This window comes from Vombatus ursinus, unplaced genomic scaffold, assembly GCF_900497805.2.
Source record: "Vombatus ursinus unplaced genomic scaffold, bare-nosed wombat genome assembly UNPS02015255.1, whole genome shotgun sequence".
Taxonomy (NCBI): Eukaryota; Metazoa; Chordata; class Mammalia; order Diprotodontia; family Vombatidae; genus Vombatus; species Vombatus ursinus.
In genome coordinates this window covers 9,164,323-9,186,508 of record NW_020955033.1, presented here as the reverse complement: position 1 = coordinate 9,186,508, position 22,186 = coordinate 9,164,323, and the positions used below count along the sequence as shown (strand labels likewise).

Here is a 22,186-nt window from a genome sequence, read left to right as displayed (position 1 = left end):
TCAGAGTTCAAATGTATTAGCTGTGTGATTGTGGGCAAAGCATTTAACTTCTGTTTGCCTCATTTTCCTCAGCTATAAAATGGAGATGATAGTAGCACTTACCTCACAGGTTTTGTGAGGATCAAATGAGATAATATTTGTAAAAAGTGCTTAGCACGGTGCCTGGCACATAGTAGGTACTATATAAGTCCTCTTCTCCTTCCCCTTTAATAAGTGCTTAAGAGTGCTATACTCTATAAAGTTCACTTAAATTTGTCCAAAAATAAATGTAAATGGAATGATATATCTACTAATCTGAATCAAAAAAAAAAAAGAAAATGAAACAGAGACTCATCTCAAACTATTTATTAAAATAGGTGAAATCCTCTTATTGTGAATAATAAGAGTGCATGATACCCAATATCACACTTTGTCTTCCTAAGCCAATAGGAAATACCTGTGGTCAAACACTAAAACCTCATAGTACTTAAAAAGTGAAATTTTCTATCCTGAAATGGGTTACACTATTCAGTGGAAGTAAGTGAAAATGAAAAGCAGTCAACAATATTGCTATAAAAATCCCTATGGTATGTTAAGTAATAACAAGAATAAGCCTAGATGGGGAAATATTACCCCATTATACACTAATTGCTACTGTAGTTGATTTCCTCAACCAGTAATTATGGTTTTCATCATCTGACAGGAGGCAGTATGATCTCTATTGTAGGTACTATATAGTGTGGGCATAAAGATGTCCAATTATAATGCTAAACAGGAAGAGTAGGGGCTCATACAATTTAGGTGAATTAAATCTAAGCAGTCACTTGCACCCCTATTAAATGGTGAAATAGAAGCTAGCTACACAAGCGACAACAGTTTCTTCATTATTATGTGGTACCGTGGTGGCTACTTAGACTTCCTTGATCTCACCCAAGGTACAGTTTAAAGATTAGACATAATGCATGGTGTCCCTAAATTATCTTTCCTAGATTAAATATAATTGAAAATTAAAAACCCAGTTTGCCTTTTGGGCTAAACCAATCAAAATAATCACAGACATTTCTCCTTCAAGTGACACTCAAACAAATAGGATGGACTTCCCTAAGCTGAAACGTACTGCAACCATGTCAACATTCTTTTCTGTACCAAGAAAACGGAGTAAGTATAGTTCTAGTCTCAAGACTAATTATTTACTTTATTAGTTCCAACATGATCAGTGTTAGTACTGAACATATTTGCCAAATCTTACTCCTTGGAGTGAAATGAGAAAATTATGCTATCCAGACATGGAAATGTCCAACATACCTTCATTTGCTAATTACTATAATCAGGTCATCAACTCTTATCTTAACCAGCTAGCTTTTAACTTTTTAGAAAGGAAAATAATTAATTTAATTAAACAATAATTAATTTGTTTAAAAGTTCACTAATTTGTTAATCATTCTTCCCTCATTCAGACATTATTCATTGGATCTTTAGAATAAAACCAATTTAACATAACAAAATATCTAGAAAGTAACTATCACTTTAATGGACTTCAATAAATCCAAGTTAGTATATCAATGTTGTCAAACTCAAATAGAAATAGGGGCCACTAAACCTTCTGTAAGGATCCCTGCAGGCCCGTTATTGACTAAGAAAACCACTTATTTAACGTTATCACCATTCACCCAAATTTGCAGCTTTTCTAGAGGCTGTGAGAAAAGCTTGTTAAACTTTTCAAATTTATTTTTCTTTATAACGGTATTGTCATTGTATATGACAATATACAATTGTCATATTGTATATTGGTTTGCCTTAGGGACTACCTATAACACAACAGGGTTTAAAAATTAAGTAAAATTCTTACCACTTGGCTTAGGTCATATCCCCAAGGAAGAAAAAGGACTCCAGTGTTATATTTTTCCCAATGGGACAACATGAAGTTAAGCAAAACAATGCTCAGGAACAAGAACATCGTGTGCTCGGAAAGTCCCGGGGAGCCCCCTGGACTTGCACAAACAGAGAACCAAGAAATTGTGAAAAGGGAAGTAGCCCAGCTATCCAACCCATGGTCAAATAGCTCTCCCAGAGGACTACTGGACTGTGTTCTTCTAGCATGTTTCCCATCTATAGAATCTGTAAAGGAAACACAACAAAGAAATCAAAGACTTTAATGGAAGAAATATAACCCAATGCATTTTTTGTGGTCAATGCATGAAATATGTGTAATAACAAAGAAATAAGATGATGGGATCATAGCTCTAAAGCTGGAAGGGAACTCAGAAGTCACTGACTGTACCCCTTCATTTTTACAAGTGAGGAAACTGAGTCCCCAAAAGAGGTAGACAAGAGACTTGCTCAACACCATATAGGTAGTCAATGGCAGAGGTGGGAGTTGAACTTGGGTCAGAGACTCCAAGTTCAGCATTCTTACTACTGCACCATGCTGATGAATAAAGTCAATAACATACTGCACACAAAAACATAACTATCACTGACCACTCTCAAAAAAAAACCAAATTTTTCTACAAAGATTTTATTTATTGTATGCTAATACAAGTGTCCAGGTTAGTCAATTCATTAGAAATAACCATCTGTTTATTGGAAATAATTTACCCACTTGTTTATTGGTTTTCATATATCTATATCTAGATATAGATATAGATATAGATGTACAAAATCATACATATATCATATATCAATAGACCAGGTTCTCATTCTTGTGGGTTTATAGACTGAATTTAAATTGTGTTAAAGTCTAGAATGTGAAAACATCTATGTATTTGTTTCTAGCACAAATAAGCACTTATTTCTATATAAAAAATTAATCAGCTCATAAATAATCAAAATTAGTGTCACTTATTCTCATGAGGTTGTTCTGTAGTAACTAAAAGAATATGTGGCCCATGAGGGGCTTTGCCAAGTACCATCAATGAAAAAAAAAGATTGAAAACTAGACAATAGTTAACAAGCATTTATAAAATGCTTGCTATATGCTAAGCAGGCATCATTGTGCTAAGCACTGGGGATACATAAAAGGCAAAAAAAAAATCTCTACTGTAAAGGAGCATACATTCTAATCAAAGAGATAACATATAAATAATTAGGAATATGTACTGAATAGATGAAGATCACCTGATCTTATGTTCACTTTGCATCTGCTGATCTCCCTGGTTCCTACTCCTCAGAACAAGATGCCCCTCTCAGGATAAGCTCATTACCTCTAAACCCTCCACCATGCTGCTAATTTAAACATTGATTGACACCAACTGCCTCAGCTTCCTCTCTTCTCTGCCTCTGAAGGGCAGAGTACCAAATTCCTCCCGACACCTTCCTTTATAGAAAGCAGAAACTGGAATCTCAGATCACTCAACTTTGCATCTGTGTGCCCTCCACTCCACCGAACAAGCCACCCTCTGTTGTCCCATTCCCCCTCCTCACTTTTCTGCCTCCTTTTAGGTGTTGTCTCCCCCTTTAGAAACTCCTTGAGAACAGGGACTGCCTTTCTTTTTTATTAATTGTATCTCCAGCACTTAGCACAGTGCCTGGCTATTAGGTGCTTAACAAACATTTACTGGATTGGTTTATTGGACTGGATTGAAAGGGCAACTACCAGTGTAAGTAAAACGGCTGTCTGATTGAATTTTTCACTTTTCACCCCACTTTTCAAGGGTACTGATGGCAGAGACCATTTCATTTTTGTTTCTATCACCAGCACCTAGTATAATGCCTGGCATGAAGCAACAGCCATTTATTATGCACTTACTGTGTGCCAGGTGCTTAATAAATAAATATTTGTTCTGATAGCATCTGAATACAGACCTAAGCATATTATTTTTAATTTTCTTTCCCTTTTTCATTGGGGAAGGGGGTGTTGAGTTTTTTCCACAAAATGACTAATAAGGAAATATGTTTTACAAGATTGTACGTGTTTAGCCTATATAAGATTGCTTACTGTCTCAGAGAAGGGGGAAGGGAAGGAGAGAAGTATAAAATTTGGAACTCAAAACCTTAAAAAAAAATACCAAATGCTAAAAGTTGTTTTTACATGTAACTGGGGGGAAATAAAATATCATTTTAAAAATCTATTGAAATGAATTGAGCACATTTTCAGTAATACTATTTCCTCAGATACCCCCAGATAAATACAGTTCCATGTTCTAAAGCTAAAATGAACCTAAAACAAAAACAAAACAAAAAACAAAAAGACCAGAATGGAAAATAATCAGACCAAATATTAATAATGCTGCCAATAAAATGTATGCTAACTTTAGTTTGCTCCACTATGATTTTATGATGATTTTTCTGTGATATAATTGATTGATATATATTTTAAAATGTTGTATAGGGCAGGTGGTCTACCCATTAGGTTAATTATACTCTGGCTGCTAAATCAAGCAGGGTAAGCTAGTGAAAACTTTTTTTTAATATTTTTATAGTGAAAACTTCTATGGGCCAACTAATTTTAAGAAATAATTTTCAAGGCTTCATGATTGGCAAATGCTGAGTGGACTACCACAAAATCAAAAACCATTATACAATACTAAAGAATAATATACCTTCTTAGCACAGCTAAAGGTAGGGGACAGAAGGCGACTTACTAATTAGGAGAATTGATAAACCATCTGAACTCAGTGAAAGATAAGTAAGTAACCCAGCTAGTCACACAATCCTCATGGAACAGAAAAATAACAAGAACCACAACCCTTTTAACCTGAGAGAAGAATTCGAGTGGGAGGGGGAGATGAAAACACACCCAAATAACTATAATGTGAAACAGAAGATAAGTTGGACTTGATCCCTCCTCACTTCCAAAAATAAATAAATATGATTATCATATGATTCCACAAGAATAAGAGATGTTCTATAGCTATACAAATTTTGAGGAAGAAAAGATCGTTTCTCACTCAACAGATCCTTCATGAAGGAGGTAACCTTGAAACTGGGCTTTGAAACAGAGAAAAAAGTAAAGAGAGAAAATTCTAGACAATTCTAGACAAATCAATTCTAGACATTCTAGACAAATCAATCAATAAACATTTGTTGTTATTCAGTAGTTTTTCAGTCCTGTCTGACTCTTCTTAACCCCATATGGGGTTTTCTTGGCAAAAATACTACAGTGGATTGCCATTTCCTTCTCCAGCTCATTTTACAGATGAGGAAACTGAAGCAAAGTGACTGGCCCAGGGTCATACGGCTAATAAGTATCTGAGGCTCGATTTGAATTCACAAAGATGAGTCTTCCTATCTCCAGGAGAGGAACTCCAGGCACTCTATCCACTGCACCACCTAGGTGCCCTAAATAATAACATTTATTAAGTATCTAATATGTACCAAGAGCTGTGTTAAGCACAGGAATAACATGAGTAAAGATACAATGGTAGAGAAGCTCTGGACATGGACATATGAGAGACAACTGGTAATTTAATATGTTTGGAGTCAATCATTTGTCCATAGACTGATCCATGGAAAATGTTTATCTATCTGAAAATTTTTACTAACAAAGACACTTGTTAAAACCCAGAAATTCAAACTCTGAACCACCCCAACCCATTACCCTGAACATACAGAAGGTAAAGTGGTCCTTGATAAAGACGTTTTAACTGGTCAGCTGTAGTAGAATAAGATGAAGATAAATGGCAGAGTTTGGATTGGGAAACCCTGACATCAAGTACTTGGAGGGGTATATTTTGCACTAAGGCGATAAAGGAAGAGTGGCACCATATTATGGAAAGACTTGAATCCTTGGCTCATGAAATCTAGCTTTATTTAGCAGAAAATAGAGGAGGATTTTTTAGCAGATGAGTCAACATTTGTGTGCATAAGGAATATTATTAGTTTGGAAGTAATATGAAGAATAGATTGAAAGAGAAAGACAGTCACTAGCTAAAACTTTAGCTAATACCTTAACATGAATTTGAAACAAAAAAGGAGTACCTCGGAGATGATCTAGTCCAACGTATACATTTTACAGATAAGTAAACTGAGTCCCAGAGAAGTGAAATAACTTGTCTCATATCACAGCTTTTTCATGACAGAGTTGGAACTAGAACTCCCATCTAATTATTTGGTCACCAATTAAAAGAACATAATTAAAACAAAACATATAGTCCTTGAGGTGAAAGCAAGATGGCAGGTGAATGCCAAATGGAGAAAATAGAAGTAGATAAGAACGATGGAAAGATGTCAAAGGAATTCTGAGTACTTCCTCAGCTTACAAAGGTCAGTCCTAACTATGCCGCTTAAATCAGAGGTTATCGGCTGTGAAGTGAGAACTGTCAACTCAAGTCAAAATAATTCTTGTTTACTACATCACAATTGGCCACCGAGTAACTAATTGTATAATCACAAATACAACTATAACAGTTTCTGATAAAATACAAATACATCTTTACATATTTTGTTTTCATGCAAATATCTGTAATATTGAATGGAGTGGAGAAAGAAATGCTGAACAGTAAAATCATTCCTAAGTCCTGTTGTTTTGAGCTATCCAAGTGACTATCATAAAAATCCAGCTGGTGGTTTTTAATGCCAATCTGAGAATCCTGCCATAATGCCTTTTGAGGTTTAACTTAAAATAAGTTATGCATGTTGTAATACATTTGTTCCTTACAAGACAAGATTTACAAAATGGGATTTTTTTGTGTGTGTGTTCAATATACCTCTGGTTATTGGAAAACTGTAGTGGTAAAAGGAAGATCTCCTAATTAAAACACAGACCTAATCGACAAAGCATCTTGAACGTGGTAAACAGGAAAGAAAATGAAGGACCAAGGAACTGGGGAGTCTACAAGAATTTTTCATTAAAAAAAAAAAAAACAAAACTGTACACGATTGCCAACAATTCTGTGGTTTAAGCTGCTTTCAGAAGGAGGAATGTGATAATAGCTCCTGGGTGGAATAATTTTTTGGCTAGACTTGTTTAAATCTGAGCCTAAAACTTTGAGGGAACAGCTTGGACTGCATTTATAATTTTTTTAAAGTGCTATGCATTTCATCCTACTGTGGTCTTGCCAGACACTGGGCCTTTAGGGAGTCTGGCACCAGATTGTACACCAGCAAAGTGAACTCTCATACACTAGTTGTTATGAGCTGCACAACTCCACAATCAGCATTAATAAGTGTGTGCCATGTCCCTAAAGTTCTGCTGGGGTCTTTCAAATAGACCCCTAAAATAGAATTCAAAGGCTTTTTCATTAGGGAAAATAATACAATTTCATTAAACCTCCAGAAGAGAGTCAATCTAAATTAGTAAGGGTACCATAAGTAGGAGATAAGGGATAAATACAACTAGTGTTTTTATTATTTTTCCTTTAAATCCTTATTTTTTCTCTTCTTTTAACAAATAGATCTTAAATTTTCCAGAAACAAACGTAGCTTACCTTTAGACTTCATTTATATTTTTCACTAATGCTGTCTGTTAATTAAATGTTTTTTATACCTTTTCAGAAAGTTTCCGAAAAATAGGATTTTTGTTTTTTTTATCACATTTCTGAAGTGACTGGCAGCTAGGTTGTACAACGGATAGAGTTCTGGACCTGGAGTCAGGAAAACCTGAGCTCAAATCCTGTCTCAGATACTTACTAGCTCTGTGACCCTGGTAAATCATTTAACTTCTGTTTGCCTCATTTTCCTCATCTGTAAAATGGGGATAATAATAGCACTTATCTCCCGAGGTATTAGTAAGGAACAAGTAAGATATCCTTAAAGCATTTAGCACAGTACCTGGCATATATCAGGTACCTAATAAATGCCTGTTCCTTTTCTTCCTCTTGTAAATGTTTTCTTCATTAAAAAATTAGGTTTCTTGAAAAAGTAGAAATAATAAAATTAGCTAACACAGTTTCAGTTTCTATAGAGGCAGTTAGGTGGTATAGTGGATAGAGTGCTGACCTTGGAGTCAGGAAGACCTAAGTTGAAGTTTCAGACATTCCCTAGCTGTATGACACTAGGTAAGTCACTTAATTTTCTGTCGGCCTCCATTTACTCATCTGTAAAATGGGGATAATATGCATGTACTTCACAAGGTTGTTGTGAGGATCAAGTGGCTGCGCAAAGCACTTTGTAAATTTTAATGCATTCTATAAATGTTAGCTATTGTTATTATTATTATTTCAGATTGCCATACAAATAATATAGTTCTTTAGAATTTTCAAAGCACTTTGTTCAGTACACCCCTATGAGGTGGATAATATAAGTATTACTCTCTCCTTTTTGTAGATAAAGAAACTCAGTCTCAGGGAGGTTGTGTTCCCTACCCAAGTTAATACAGCCAGAAAGTTCTAGAGCCAGATTTAGACCCACGTCTCTCCATTCTAAATCCAATTTCTTCCCATGATGCTACATTATCTGCTAAGTGAGAACTGAATGATTTTTCTGATTATAATACACTTGATGCTCCCCTTCAGCAACTACAAGGCATAAGCAATACTGTGGAACTGCAGAGACAGTCATCCTTCATTCTCCACACTTCATTCTTTGCGTAATGACAGTCCATGCTCAGTTTGTGCAGATAACAGATAAACCGCCTCCTAGGTCATTCACTAACAATTTGCTATAAATCTTTCAAAGACATTTACCAGAGTGAGGCATAGAGCACTTAGACCCCGTCAGACCCTGATAACAGAACATAGGCATCCCCAGCTCCATGGCTTGCTTCTGTCATGACTTAAAATTGAGCTTGGAATTTGTAACCCTATTTCAGGCCTGTACTTACCAGCAAAACACAGTAGCGTGAGGAAATTGTATTCTATCCACATGCTGATCAAAGTTTCAGGCCTAATTAACTTCTTTAAGAAGATTATCCTTTCTTATATATTCATAGATGCAAGTGGATTTGAAATCACTGAAAATTGTTCCTAATATGACATAATTACCTTAAAGTAAAAACTGTAGGTGAGCTAGAGAGTGTTATACATAAATATAAAAAGGCAAAAGTAACTAGTCTTTAAAAATTAAGCATCAAATTCAAAGTAATTACAAAAATGAAGGAGTAACCACTGCCAATCATTATCACCAAAACCTAATTTACTAAAGATGACATTTAAATTCTTGACTTTGGAAGATTTTTTTCCCTCTATTTCATTCCTTAGATTCTTTATTTTGTTTTGCTTTTAGGAAGGGAAAAAAGAGAGATTCTTAGGGGATAGGAGGGAAAATAGTAGGAAAAAAAAGGAAGATCTAGATAGAAGACCTAACCTAGAAGTTGCTATGGAGGACAAGAAGGAATGCTTTTTAGTATTTCTCTTTAAACTTCTGTATATGAAATGTTCAAAAAGGCCTGATCCTTTGGAAGGTTAAATCATTGTTTTCCTTAAAAGTCAAATGTTTAAAGAATTCTCTTTATAGATTGTAAAGTCCCCAAATTTCCCTTGTTCAAAGAGTTTTGTTAAATGAAAAGGTAGGGATTTACAAGGCTTCTGAATTCACAAGCAGCCCTATTTTGTAAGGCCAGAAGGTGGCAGCAGTTTCTCATACAATTTTCTAACACTATTGCTATTCTCACCTATGCTATTCTGCCATGTAAGTTTTCAGAATGTCTCTCACTAAAGAGGAATTATCATTTATTTATGCCACTATGTCTAGTCAAGCTATATTTCTAAAGCAAAAAGACTTGCCCTAGAGAATTTCATTCACTTTTACACTATTACCTATTTGGAAATTCACATCAGGTGTAATATAGTTCAAAATAGCAAAGTTGTCAAGCAAGGTGGGAAAAAAAAGGGAAATTGGGAAAATGAGTAGAAAGAAAAAAAGAAATAAAAAAGTGAGCACTTGTTCTTCCTTTGATCACAAGATGAAGCAAATTAGCTTGTCTACAGTAGTCCAGTCAAAAAAAAATCAGCTAGGAGATTTAGATATATGTTATCACTCTTAATTTTTAACAGATGGATTTGGGAGCTTGTAAACTCACACTATAAATGGGTATTTGAAGGGTATCATCATGACTACACTCCGCTGTGGGGGATATGAGAGAGTTTCACATTTCCCACAATAGATGCTCCAAACCTCTTTCCTCAAACCTTTAACCATACCTTTTCTTACTCTCAAATAATGGCTTTTCCTTCTACTAGGAAAAAATTAAGGCCATCAAGGTGAACTTCAACTTCAATGTCCTCATCTTAGCATTTCAAAATTCTCATTCCTATTTTCTTCTTTCCCTCTAGTTTCAGAGGAAAAAGGCAGTCCTTCACCTTGTCAAGGAAAACACCTCCACCTGTACTTCTCAACCCACTCCACATCTCTCCTGTGACCTTGCTCCATCAACCATACCCTGTCCCTTACATCTCCTCCTTTGAATGTCTCCTACTACAGTACAAAGTATATTTAGGTCACCCCAATCCTAAGAACAAGCCAAAAACAAAACAAAACAAAATCTTCCATTGATCCTGCTGCTCCCTCAAGCTATTATACTCACTAACTACATTTTCTCTCAACTCGAACTTTGCTTACAATTTGTCTTCTAACTCCTCTAATCTCCTCAGCTTTTTGATAATAAATGAATGACTTCCTTATCACTAAATTCAGTGGCCTAATTTCTGTCCTCATCTTCTTTAACTTCTCTTGAGCAACTGTTCACTTTCTAGATATCCTTTCTTCTCTCTGGCCTGTGTAACACCACATTCTCTCAATTCTCTTTCCTTCCTTTCCAACAGCTTCCTTTCTCTTTTGCTGGCTCTTCATATCTCCACCTCTGGTATCCCCCCAAGTTCTGCCTTTGTCCCTCTTATCACCTTCTGTATTCTCTTCTTTGTTGGTCTGATTCACTATTTGAATTATCACCTCTATAAAATGACTCCCAAAGCTTTACCTCCCTCAAACATCTCCTTATTTCCCACCCAGTAGCACTCATTTGGGATTTCTTTAGCTTTTCCACCATGCCCACCTGATCATGTACCCTCTCCCTACCATTTCCTTTTCAGGTTTGTGTGTGTGCATTTGTTGTCTTCCTCTGTTTAATTGTAAGCTCCTTGAGGGCAGAAACTATCTTTCTTTTTACATATTTGAATCCCTAGTACTTAACATAGTGCCTGGCACTTAGTAGATGCTTAATAAATGTTTATTGCCTGTTGACTATTGATCTCCACTCTCAAATTCTGCCATCCTATACTTACAATTATTAGATATCTCCATTTGTATTTCCCACCAACAAATCAAAATAAATCTTCTCCTCAAATATGCCCCTCTCCTTATTTTTCCTGGTCACCCAGGTTCATAACTTTGGAGTTATCTTTGATTCTTCTCTGTCCCCCAACTCCCATTTCCAATCCCTTTGTCAAGTCCTATAGATTTTACCTCTGTCCCTTTCCCATCTATCCTTTCCTCTTAACTCTTCATGTAACCACTCTGGTTCAGACCCTCATCTCTTCTCATGTCTGCCTTTTGAAGTCCTGCCCTTCCTTCCCAGATAATTCAGGCATCTGTCTTTCAATGAAGGCTCCTCCCTCTCCCATCTCCACGGCTCTCCACTCCCATGAAAAGTGATATCTACCTCCTCAAATTTCCCACAGCACTTTGTCTAAACCATTCTCCATACTTGCATTATCCCTAGGATCACAATTTTCTGTAATTATGACACCTTCTTTACTCCCCTTCCCCCCAACTCACCCAACCTGCCCCTTCCTCTACATTTTCTCTCATTAGCTTCCAAACCCCTTGAGAACAAGGTCTGTGTCATTTATCTCTAGCTCCCAGAAAAGTATGTTTCTTTCCAAAGGCACTTAATAAATGTTGATTGAACTGAATTTAATTGAACTCATTTAGCCAAATATGCATTATCTTTTAGTAGAAGTATACTTACCACAACAATGCTGATAGGACCAGCTCAAGCTAACAGTTTCACTGCACTAGGTAGGAAGGGAAGAAGTGGCCTAAGTGGACAGACCATTAGCATTAGCCCTACTAAAAAATATGATTTTGTCCACCATCACTCCTCAGATTCCTATAATGCTCTGACCCCAATCCCACTCAGCTTTTGCTGGAATTGATCACTGCGTCTGAATTAGTCTTGCCTTGATAAAAATGATACTTGCCAATAGTTTTTCCCAAAAAAATGACATCTCCCTTCAATTTTATGGCTCAAAAGGATATTCAAGGCAGTTAGGTGGCACAGTGGATAGAGCACCAGCCCTGGAATCAGGAGGACCTAAGTTCAGATCCGGCCTCAGACACATAACACTCATTAGCTGTGTGACTCTGTGCGAGTCACTTAACCCCAACTGCCTGACCAAAAAAAAAAAAGGATATTCAATTCAGCTGGACTGGAAGTTTTCTTACTTTGGAACACCTCACTCACCTGAACTGCTGGATTAGCTATCATACTAAGTAAGATTTGTCAATTCTTATAATGGGCAAATTGATGCCTGATGCATAAAGAGCCACATTCTTCCCACCATGAACGTAACTCTAACCATAAATACTCTGGTCTTTAGCTGTATGTGATGCTTTGAATCAAAACACTCTCATACTAAACCCCACAATGCTCAGAACATAGACTCCTACTTCAGATGGATTTCTCCCCAACAGCCCTCCCCCACTCCATTTGTACCAGGATTCATCTAGGCCAGTAATTAAATTCCAAGTAGAGCCTTAGGAACAGAACCTAATGAGGCTTATACAATAACCTCCCAACCTTGCAAACCTATGAAGCCCTTAACAGGGCAGCTGCCATTGTTCAAAACATTTTTGTAAATCTTCATTTTAATTTATTTTCAGAACCTGGGATTCATTGTTTTGCCTTGGTAGTGGAAAATCTGAACGCTCTGAGAATAAATGTGATTTTTAAACATAGCCCCAAATTATTCAGAGCTACTTTCAACTCTGGACAAGTCATTTAAGCTCTCCTAGACTCAGTTTCCTCACCTATAAAATAGGGAAAACAGTGGTTGTAGTATAAACCCTGACACATCAGGTAAATATGAGTTGTTATCATCATTCCTATTATTCTGATAAAGTGAATAATTCATTTCAACAATATGATTTTTTCCAGTCCTCCTTAATTCTAGTGCCTCCCCTCTGAGATTACCGCATTTGTCCTGCATATATCTTGTTCGTACATAGTGGTTACATGTTGTTTCCAAGAGGACAGGGATTGTTTTTGCTTTTCTTTGTATGCCCATTGCTTAGCACAGTGCCTCTGAGGACATCTTTGTATTATACAGTAATAATTGTATAAACACAATATAATAATGGATATTCATTGTCACTATCCCGCTGCTATAATTTTCAAAGCCACATTTTTAGTACAAAAAGTAAAGAACTTTACTTTAGAAAAGACTAATTTATATTTAGTATATTTGGTTCGAGAAAGTAGGGATATGAACTATATTTGTCAATAGCTTCCAACAAAAATTATTTTTTTCCTTACATGTTATGATTCAAAGGGGTAAGCTTTAATTCATCTGGAGGTTTTCCTACTTTGGAACACCTCATTCACCTGAGCTGCTGGATTAGATATTATCATGCTAATTAAGATTTGTCGATTCTTTTAGTGAACAATTTTTTTTCATACTGTACCTAAAGCATAGGCAGAAAAGGTAGAGAGAGCAGCAAACCACCACACCCAGTTTGGAATAAGCTGGGAACCTGAAAAATACAAGAATTAAGAGTAAGGATCATACCCAAGATAGTCACATAAATGACTATACATAACACCTCTTACCATCTTATATAATTATTTAATAGCATTCATACTAAAATAAGCTTAACTATTATGCCCTTTAATGTATTTGCTATCCACAGACTTCATGCAGGTTATGTAAAATGTCAAAAGTTCAATTCGTGCCCACGTCCTTTTACTCCAGATGTAGTGCTCTTTCCATTAATACCACATTGCATCCCACAGTAACTGTTTGAATTATTTTAGTAGTGAGTCACAGACATTTTGGGGGGTCATGAAGTTCCACAGTTTGAAATTGCTGGGCCTTCAGATGACTTGGTCCAAACCCTTCATTTTATAGTTGAGGAAACAGATCTCAAAATGGATGTACCATAAACATCTACAAGTCACCAAGTCCAAAATAGAATTCCTGGAGGTTAAGGAGGGTCACATTGCTGGTTTAGGGGCAGAGGGTGATGCCTAGTCATTTAAGCAAACAAATTAAATATTGAGTTAAAATAACCTTGACAAGTTATTCACACTCACTTCACATATCCAATCTGTTGCCAAATCTCATCATTTCTACCTTCATAATATTTTCCCTACATATTCTTTTCTCCCCTTACATAGCCACCACCCTGATGCAATTTTTGTTGCCCTCACATCTAGTCTACTACCATAGCCTTCTGGCTGGCTTTCCTACCTCAACTATCGCCCCACTCTAATCTATCCTTCTTGTTGCCAAAGGGATTTCCTTTTGGTTGACCATGTCAACCAACTCCCCACCACCAATAAACTCCAGAGTCTTGCCATTATCTTCAAGGTTCAATATAAAATTCTATCTGGCATTTAAAGCTTTTCATTATCTGGCCCTTTCCTAGTTTTCCTGTCTCCTTACACTTTACTCCCCTCCAAATCCTCTATGATCCAGCAATACTGGCTTTGCTGCTCCTTTGCATCTCCCAACTCCGTGCTTTTTCACTGACTGCATTCCCATGTCCCAAATGCTATTCCTTCTCCTGGCTTCCTAGCCTCCTTATCTCACCTTCTGCAAGAGGTCTTTCCTAGTCTCTTCCCCATTCCCAAACTGCTCCTGACTTCTGAGATTACCTCCACATACACTTTATATTTCTCAAATATGCCTCTTTTTTGCATATGGTGTCCTCCATTAGAATGGGAGTTCCTTGAGAATAGGGGATGTGTTGTTGTTTTTCTTTGTATGTCCATCCCTTACCAGTGTGCCTGGCACGTAGAAACTACTTAATGAATGCTTGTTGACTAACTGAGTGGCATCTCTGTTCCTGAGACTTTACTTAAAAATAGAAGGACTGGATTAGATCAGAATTTGCCACCCCAGGCTGTTCTGTGAACCAGTAAAATTATTCTATTATTGACCATAGGTAGCAAAGGGTAGGTGGCTTGCAGCTCAAAAAATGGAGATTAGGATCTAGGGAGAAGGAGGGAACAGGAGGGTTAGAGGACTAGGATGTTGTAATGTGGAAGAGGAATCAATCTGTTAAGTTTATGGGCTTTAGGAAGTAAAGGCCTTCAGGATTGTAAGTTTTACAAACTAAAAAGAGAAACAGAATATTTAACTGCATGATTATAATGACCAAGCTTGGACCCAAAGAAAGGAGAAGAAAATGCATCTTCCTCCCTTTTGGGGAAGATGTCAGGCACTATGAGCATGAAACACTGCATATGCTATCAGATTCAACTGATGTGCTGTTTTTTTTTTTTGTTTTGTTTTGGGGGTTTTTTTGCTGCTGAATTGCTTTTTTTTCCTCTTTTTAATCTTTGTTACATAGGATGACTGGGGAAAATAGGGGGAAGAAATCTATTTTAAAATAAAATTTTTAAAAACATATCTCAATAAAAAACTTTTTAATTAAAAAAAAGCGTTACAAGCTAGTTTAAGGTCCCCTGGCTGGGAAATGCTAGGCTGGATGATTTCTAAAGTTACCAGTTTTAAATAGTTCCATGACCTTATGACATACAACTTGGCCTTAGGAATACTTAAGACCTAGAGTTGTGTCTTGCAGAACTCAAACATTCTTTTTTCTACCCCTATCATTTTTTTAATACCTGCTTTCCTTCTCCTGAGCCATTTCTTTATAACAAAGATTTAAAAAGGAAGACATAAAAAGGACAGTTCAACAAAGCTCACCCCCCCCAAGTAACAGTATATGCAGTACTACACGTCTATGGTCTCCCACCTCTGCGGTGAAGGGAGAAAAGTACATTTTCCTCAACCCTTCTCCAGGACCAAACTTGTTCATTATAAATATGTCGTGTTCAGTTTTATTTTGGTTTTTTGTTAGTTTTGTTTTGTTTGGGGGAAGGGGCGACGAAAATATTTTCCAAGGCAATGGGTTCTTGTTAAATGGACCCATCTAGGCACCAGAAAGGGCTGCAGGCATTAGTCACCTTGCTTCCCCTGCTGGCAGCCTGCAGCTTAAGGTTGAACATTATATTTATATACCCATGAATTCCCTTTTCAAAGAGCTGCCTCAGAGACTTCCTATAATTATCAACTAGTCCCAACCCCTCATCAATCTGATAACTAGCATAGAAACCCAGATTATTTATGGGTAAGGGAATATGACAGAGGGAAGGAACAGGTTTGGCTATTTTTGTATGACTTTTATTTTCAGTAAAAATTATTTGTAACCCTACCAAATTGCCAACTCCATCTTTTCTTTTCCTTTCTAAAACATTGTTTGGACCTTCATATAAACAAATAAGTAATTGTATAGTAATTGAAGTATGGGAAGTTCACAACTCACAGTCAACTAACTTGGTTTCCCCCTCTGATCCTATCACAGCTACCTCCCATTCAGAAGAATAGGGAGCTGAGCCTCTCCTTTTGTGGCACCCTATCAAGGAGATGAAATGAGAAGGGCTTTCTACAGGCCATGTTTAAAAATCTGCCAATGGTACCTGAGAATGGAGAATCATTATAATGCATTAACCTGTTTTGCTTCTGGCAGACAGTAAGCACTATATAAATGTTAATACTATTATTTCTCCCCGTCCTCCTCCTCCTCCTCCTCCTCCCCCTCTCCTTTTCTTCCTCTTGTTCCTCCTTTTTCTTCTTCTCCTCCTCCTTCACCTTCTTATTTTAGTGATTTATCAGTTTGGTTATTGATTCTGATTCTATCTCTACCCTTGGATACTACTGCTAACTGGTAACCCAACTGCTTCATTCTCAATTCAAGTCCCACCTTCTTCAAGAAAACTTTCCTGGCCGTCTTTAATCTTAGCACCTTCCCAATTTATCCTGTATGCACACACACACACACACACACACACACACACACACACACACACCCATAGCTAATTAGTAATCTGAGAAGGGAAGGAACTAGCAGCTAGGAGGACCAGGAAAGAGTACCTATAGAAAGTAAGATTTGAACTTTGTCTTTTTTTTATTACATTTTTTCAATCAGCAAAAATCTGCCTTTTCTCCCTCCTATGCTAATCTCCCCATTCCTAATTGAGAATGAAAAAAAACCCCTCTGATTACAAACAAAACAAATTTCCACATTGGTCATGTCCAAATAAAACATGTCTCATTCTGCACTCTGCATTCTTCACCTCTCAGAGGGTAGATAGCTTGTTTCCCCACCAGTCCTCTAGAATTGTTGATCATTATACTGATCAAAGTCTAATTCTTTCAAAGTTGCTTATGTTTACCATATTGTTGTCATTATATAAATTCTTCTGATTCTTCTCACTTCATTCCGCATCAGTTCATATAAATCTTCCCAGGTTTCTCTAAAACCATCCCCTTCCTCATTTCTTACACACAACAGTATTCCATCACATTTGTACACCATAATTCGTTTAGCCACTCCCCTATCAACTGGCACCCCCTCAGATTCCCATTCTTTGCCTCAGAAAAAACTATAAATATCTTTGAAAATCCTTGGATTCATCCTTCCCTTAATATAGTTCCCTTAATATAGTTAATGTAACAATTCCCTCTCAGTTCCCTGTTGAGTGAAATGTATTTCTGTATCCAACTGGATGTTTGTGTATTCTTCTCCCTTTTGCCCAATTCAGATGAAAATAAGGCTTGTGTTAGCTGCTTCCCCTTCCCCCTTGTTGTATAAATGTCTTCTTGTACACCCTGATTATGTAAGATAATTTTCCCTCCCTTTCTTTCCCTCCCTCCCCACTAATGTAGTCCTCTTCTCATCATGGGGGATTCTGCCTGAGGTTGCGGGAGCTAAATACTTGAACAGAATTGTAAAAGATTAGAGTTGGAAAGAGTGTTTAGCATATGGTTTAGGGGTGTCACACTCAAATAGAAACTTCCCTGTGAGCTGCATATTGACTTAGAAAACTATGGAGTATTATATTTTTATTTTGTTAAACATTTTACAATTACATTTTAATCTAGTCAGCCCCAATTCTAATACCTGTGGTCTCATCCAGGGGTGAGGAACCTGTGGCCTCCACATGTGGCCCTCTTCTTTGGGTGTGGTCCTCCAACTCCAAGTTTTACAGAACAAATCCTTTTATTAAGGGGATTTGAAGCCTTTTGACTGAGTCCAAATTTTACAGAACAATAAATCCCCTTTTATTAAGGGGATTTATTTTGTAAAACTTAGACTCAGTCAAAGGGCCAGACCCAAGGATCTAGAGGGCCACACCCAAGGATGTAGAGGGCCACATGTGGCCTCGAGGCCACAGTTCCCTCCCCCACCGCTGATCTAGCCCATTCTATACCTCAATGAAATCCATAGTATAATGCACCCAATAAATGGATAAGTTCATTTCTATTTGTAAGACCTCTACTGAGGAGAACCTCCCAAGGTAAGCCACTCTATTTTTGGATGGCTCTAAAAATTAAGAAATTTTTCCCAACATCAAGCCTAAACTTGGCCTTTTATACCCTCTACCTAAGGCTTCTGGTTCTTTCCTCTGGGGCCACAGAGTAAGTCTAATCCCTTTTCCACATGATAGCAATTCTCACTTTGTGAGAAGTTCATTTGCAATTTGATTTTTAAAACTCATAAATATCTTCCCATAGGAGTATACATGATGGTTAGTTTCCAAAGGCAGCTCACACAATCCTGTTGTAGAAAATGAACCCAAAGTAGGCAGCTAGGTGACATAGTGGATAGTACTGGACTTGGAGGCAGAAAGACCTGATTCCAAATCATTCCTCAGTCTTCTACTAGCCATATTAACCTGGGCAAGTCACTTAACTTCTCTCAAACTCAGATTTCTCATCTGTAAAATAAGGATAATAACAGCACCTAGTTCACAGAGGTATTGTAACAATAAAATGTGATATGTTTTATAAATCTTCAAGTGCTACATAATGCTAACTATTATTGTTATAGTAAAGTAGAATGTTAATAACACTGCAATTTTTAACAATATTTCTATGGAAAACTTATTGGGTTTTCTAGTTTTGGACTTTAGGAATACATCTCTCCCAACCACATATTCCTGACGGGTTGTTGCCTGGCCACAGGGGCTTCTACCCACCTCAGTTTACAAAGTCACAGGCACTTAGGACGGCCAGGCATGACTGATGTTGAACATTCTTTACTTGGGTTTATACCCTTCCTTTGACCTACCTGCTACTGACCTTAGCTACCTTCCCCATCAGCTCTGCCAGCTCCCTTGCATCCCAATGATTCATTGTTGCTGACTTTTTGCTTGTTTGTTTTAAACAATAATATCTATAATGATAACCTTTTTGCCTCTGGCTCTTCCCAGACTCTGACCACCTGATGTTTTATTTCAATCACTAAGTGTATTTGCCTCGCTTGCTCCGTATCTTTTGCCCCTACGTGAACTCAGACAATCTTATCACTGACCTTTTCCTGTCCTATCTCTACAGGACAACAAACTACGAGATTTTGATAGAGCTACTGAAGGTTCACTACGAGAAATGAGAAGTCAGAAGGGAGGACATTCATTTCTGCCCCTCCTCTGCCCCAGGTGTCCAGCATAGCTCTTGGCTGAGGCAAAAAGAAATAGGAGAATAGCCATTGTGATCGTGATGCTCCTATGTTCTGGGACAGGAGGTCCAGAAGTGGGAGTGAGGCTCTCGGGCAACAACTAGGTGTGTTGGAATAGATTGTGGAGATGAAAAAATGCCCCTGGAGACTAAGAATAATAATAATGATAATGGTAGTAATGAATAGCAATTATATAGCATGTTAAGGTTTGCAAAGCACTTTCCATATATTATCTCATTTGACTCTTAAAACAACCTTGTGGGGTAAGTGATATTATTATCATTCCTTTTTTTCACAGATGAGGAAATTTAGGCAGAGAGAAGTAAAGGTGACTTGCCCAGCATCACATAACTAGTAAGTATCTGAAGAAAGATTTGACTTTTTTATTCTAAGTCCCGCGCTCCATCTACTGTACCACCTAGCTGCCTCATAAAAAGAGAGAGGGCTTAGGGTGATGAGAAAGAGGTTGGAGTCCTGGCAGGGATCACAGAGAGGAGGACTGTTAGGACATGGTTTAGCTTCCTCTTTCTCCTCCCTCACGATTCCTGTGGATGACAAGATTGAGTCAGAGCAGAAGAAGCAGCAGCAGTTAGAATTGGCAAGGGGGTGGGGTGGGGATGTTAGCAGTAATAGGGGTTCTGTAACCAAGCAGGGTAAGATTTGCTCTCCTTTTTTCTTCCTATTCTTCCTCATTTCTTTTCCCCTTCTCCCTTCCTACTGCTGAGTTAGGTCTAGAAAAAAAAATGATTGCTAAAGGTCAAGATAAAAGCTTCAACCTCAGGGCTGCCTTAGTGATGACTATTGGAGTTTTCCCTTTCCTTCTTGGTCAAGGAACCCCAATAGAATAAGAGGTAAGAGCAATGATGACAAGAGTCCTATTGTAATAAGAGAAGGTGGTTTTCCTTTCCCTTCTCCTCCCTTCTTTGTTGCCTCTGACCAGTTTTGTGATGTGTTAAGGAACTCAGAGTAGTGTTGAGGGAAGAGGTTAGGGAAAAACATATCAAGGAGGGATGACAAGTCCTCTTCTTCCCTTTTCTCTGTCTTTATCTATACCTTCTTTCTTATCACTGAAGGCCATAGATCCCAATACCAGTTGGTCCTGGAATAAGATGAGAAGTATTTATCTAGTGTGAGGGTTGAGTCCCAAGAAGGGTTGGGAATAGCAGTGGCAAGCAGGAAAAAGTTAGAAAAGACCAGGGAAATCCCCAGTAGCATAAGGGAGAAAAAATGGTCTTCTGGCGGCTCCCTAGGTAGGGCAACTACATGGGTAAAGGTGTTGTTCAACATGGCTCAGTCTAGGCAGCAGCAGTGTGAGACTAATCTAAGGTATGGTACCATGGGTCTGATACCTGTTAATCTCAAGGATACTACTTTCCTCTCAATCACCCAGGTTTGCAACCCTGGGGATGACTGAATCTACCATCACAGCTCCCAGAGCTCATAGCCCATAGACAGTAAGGAAGAGAGACAACTGGTCAGAAGGAGATTACTGCGGACACTTTGCTGGCAGTGGATGTATTATTCTGTTGCATTGCCCATTTGGCAATTCGGGTCACAGTCCTAGGACAAGGAGGAGCACTAATGCAATGGGAGAACAGGGACCCTGGACACAGTTACAGGGCAGAAAAGAGTGCTTGTGGTTGCTCACAGACCAGAGCACAGGCCAGGAGAGCATTGACTACACCTTTCCTTAAATCGTACCACGTTGGAAGAGCTAAAAATTTACAGACCCCCAGAACTAGCTCTGAAAACAGCAGTCAAAAAACCCTGACTCATGGGACAGTGCCCACTCCACCCTGGGAGCAGAGCCCAATTAAAGGTCAAGTTAAAGGTCAAGAAATAGACTGGAAAAAATGAGCAAACAACAACTACAAAAGAACCTGACCATACCAAGATACCTGAAGACAGGGAAGATCAAAACACAAACTAAGAAGAGGTCAACGATGTCAAAATGGCTACATTCAAAACCTCAAAGGAAAATGTGAATTGGTGTCAGACCCAAAAAAGAATTCCTGGAAGAGTTCAAAAAGGGTTTTTAAAATCAAATAAGAGAGGTAGAGGAAAAACTGAAAAAAAAAATGTGAGTGATACAAGAGAATCATGAAAAAGAGTCAGCAGCTTGATAAGGGAAGCACAAAAAAAATGGGAAAAAATGTTCAAAAATTCACTGAAGAAAACAGCTCCTTAAAAAAGTGCAATTGGCCAGATGGAAAAGGAGGTGGAAAAAAAACTCACGGAAGAAAATAATTCCTTAAAAATTAGAATTGGGCAAAAGAAGACGGATTTTAAATTCGCTGTTGTCATTCAGTCTTTTCAGTCATGTCTCATTCTTTATGACCACATTTGGAGTTTTCTTGACAAAAATACTGAAATAGTTTGCCATTTCCTTCTCCAGCTCATGTGACAGACGAGAAAACTGAGGCAAACAGGGTTAAGTGATTTGCCCAAGGTTATAGAGCTAGCAGGTATCTGAGGCTGGATTTGAAGTCACAAAGATAACTTCATGACCCCAGGTACTGCACTCTATCCACTGTACCAGCTAGCTGAAGGGGATGGCAAATTACTGAGTAACAATTTCTAAAAAACTAATATAGAGTAATGGATTCTTAAAACCACCTAACAGCACAGAACTGAAAATATTTGC

The 22,186-nt window shown here is 37.7% G+C and overlaps 1 protein-coding gene across 1 annotated transcript in view; it reads right to left on the bottom strand.

The window, feature by feature from the left end:
• LOC114031859 (ethanolaminephosphotransferase 1-like) overlaps positions 1-22,186 on the bottom strand; it is a 151,694-nt gene that overhangs the window by 57,866 nt on the left and 71,642 nt on the right. Inside the window, exons 4-5 of the mRNA XM_027847034.1 lie at positions 13,480-13,548; positions 1,829-2,097 (exon numbers count right to left, since the gene is read on the bottom strand). Coding sequence (XP_027702835.1) covers positions 1,829-2,097; positions 13,480-13,548 — 338 coding nt within the window. The remainder of the gene's footprint in view (positions 1-1,828; positions 2,098-13,479; positions 13,549-22,186) is intronic.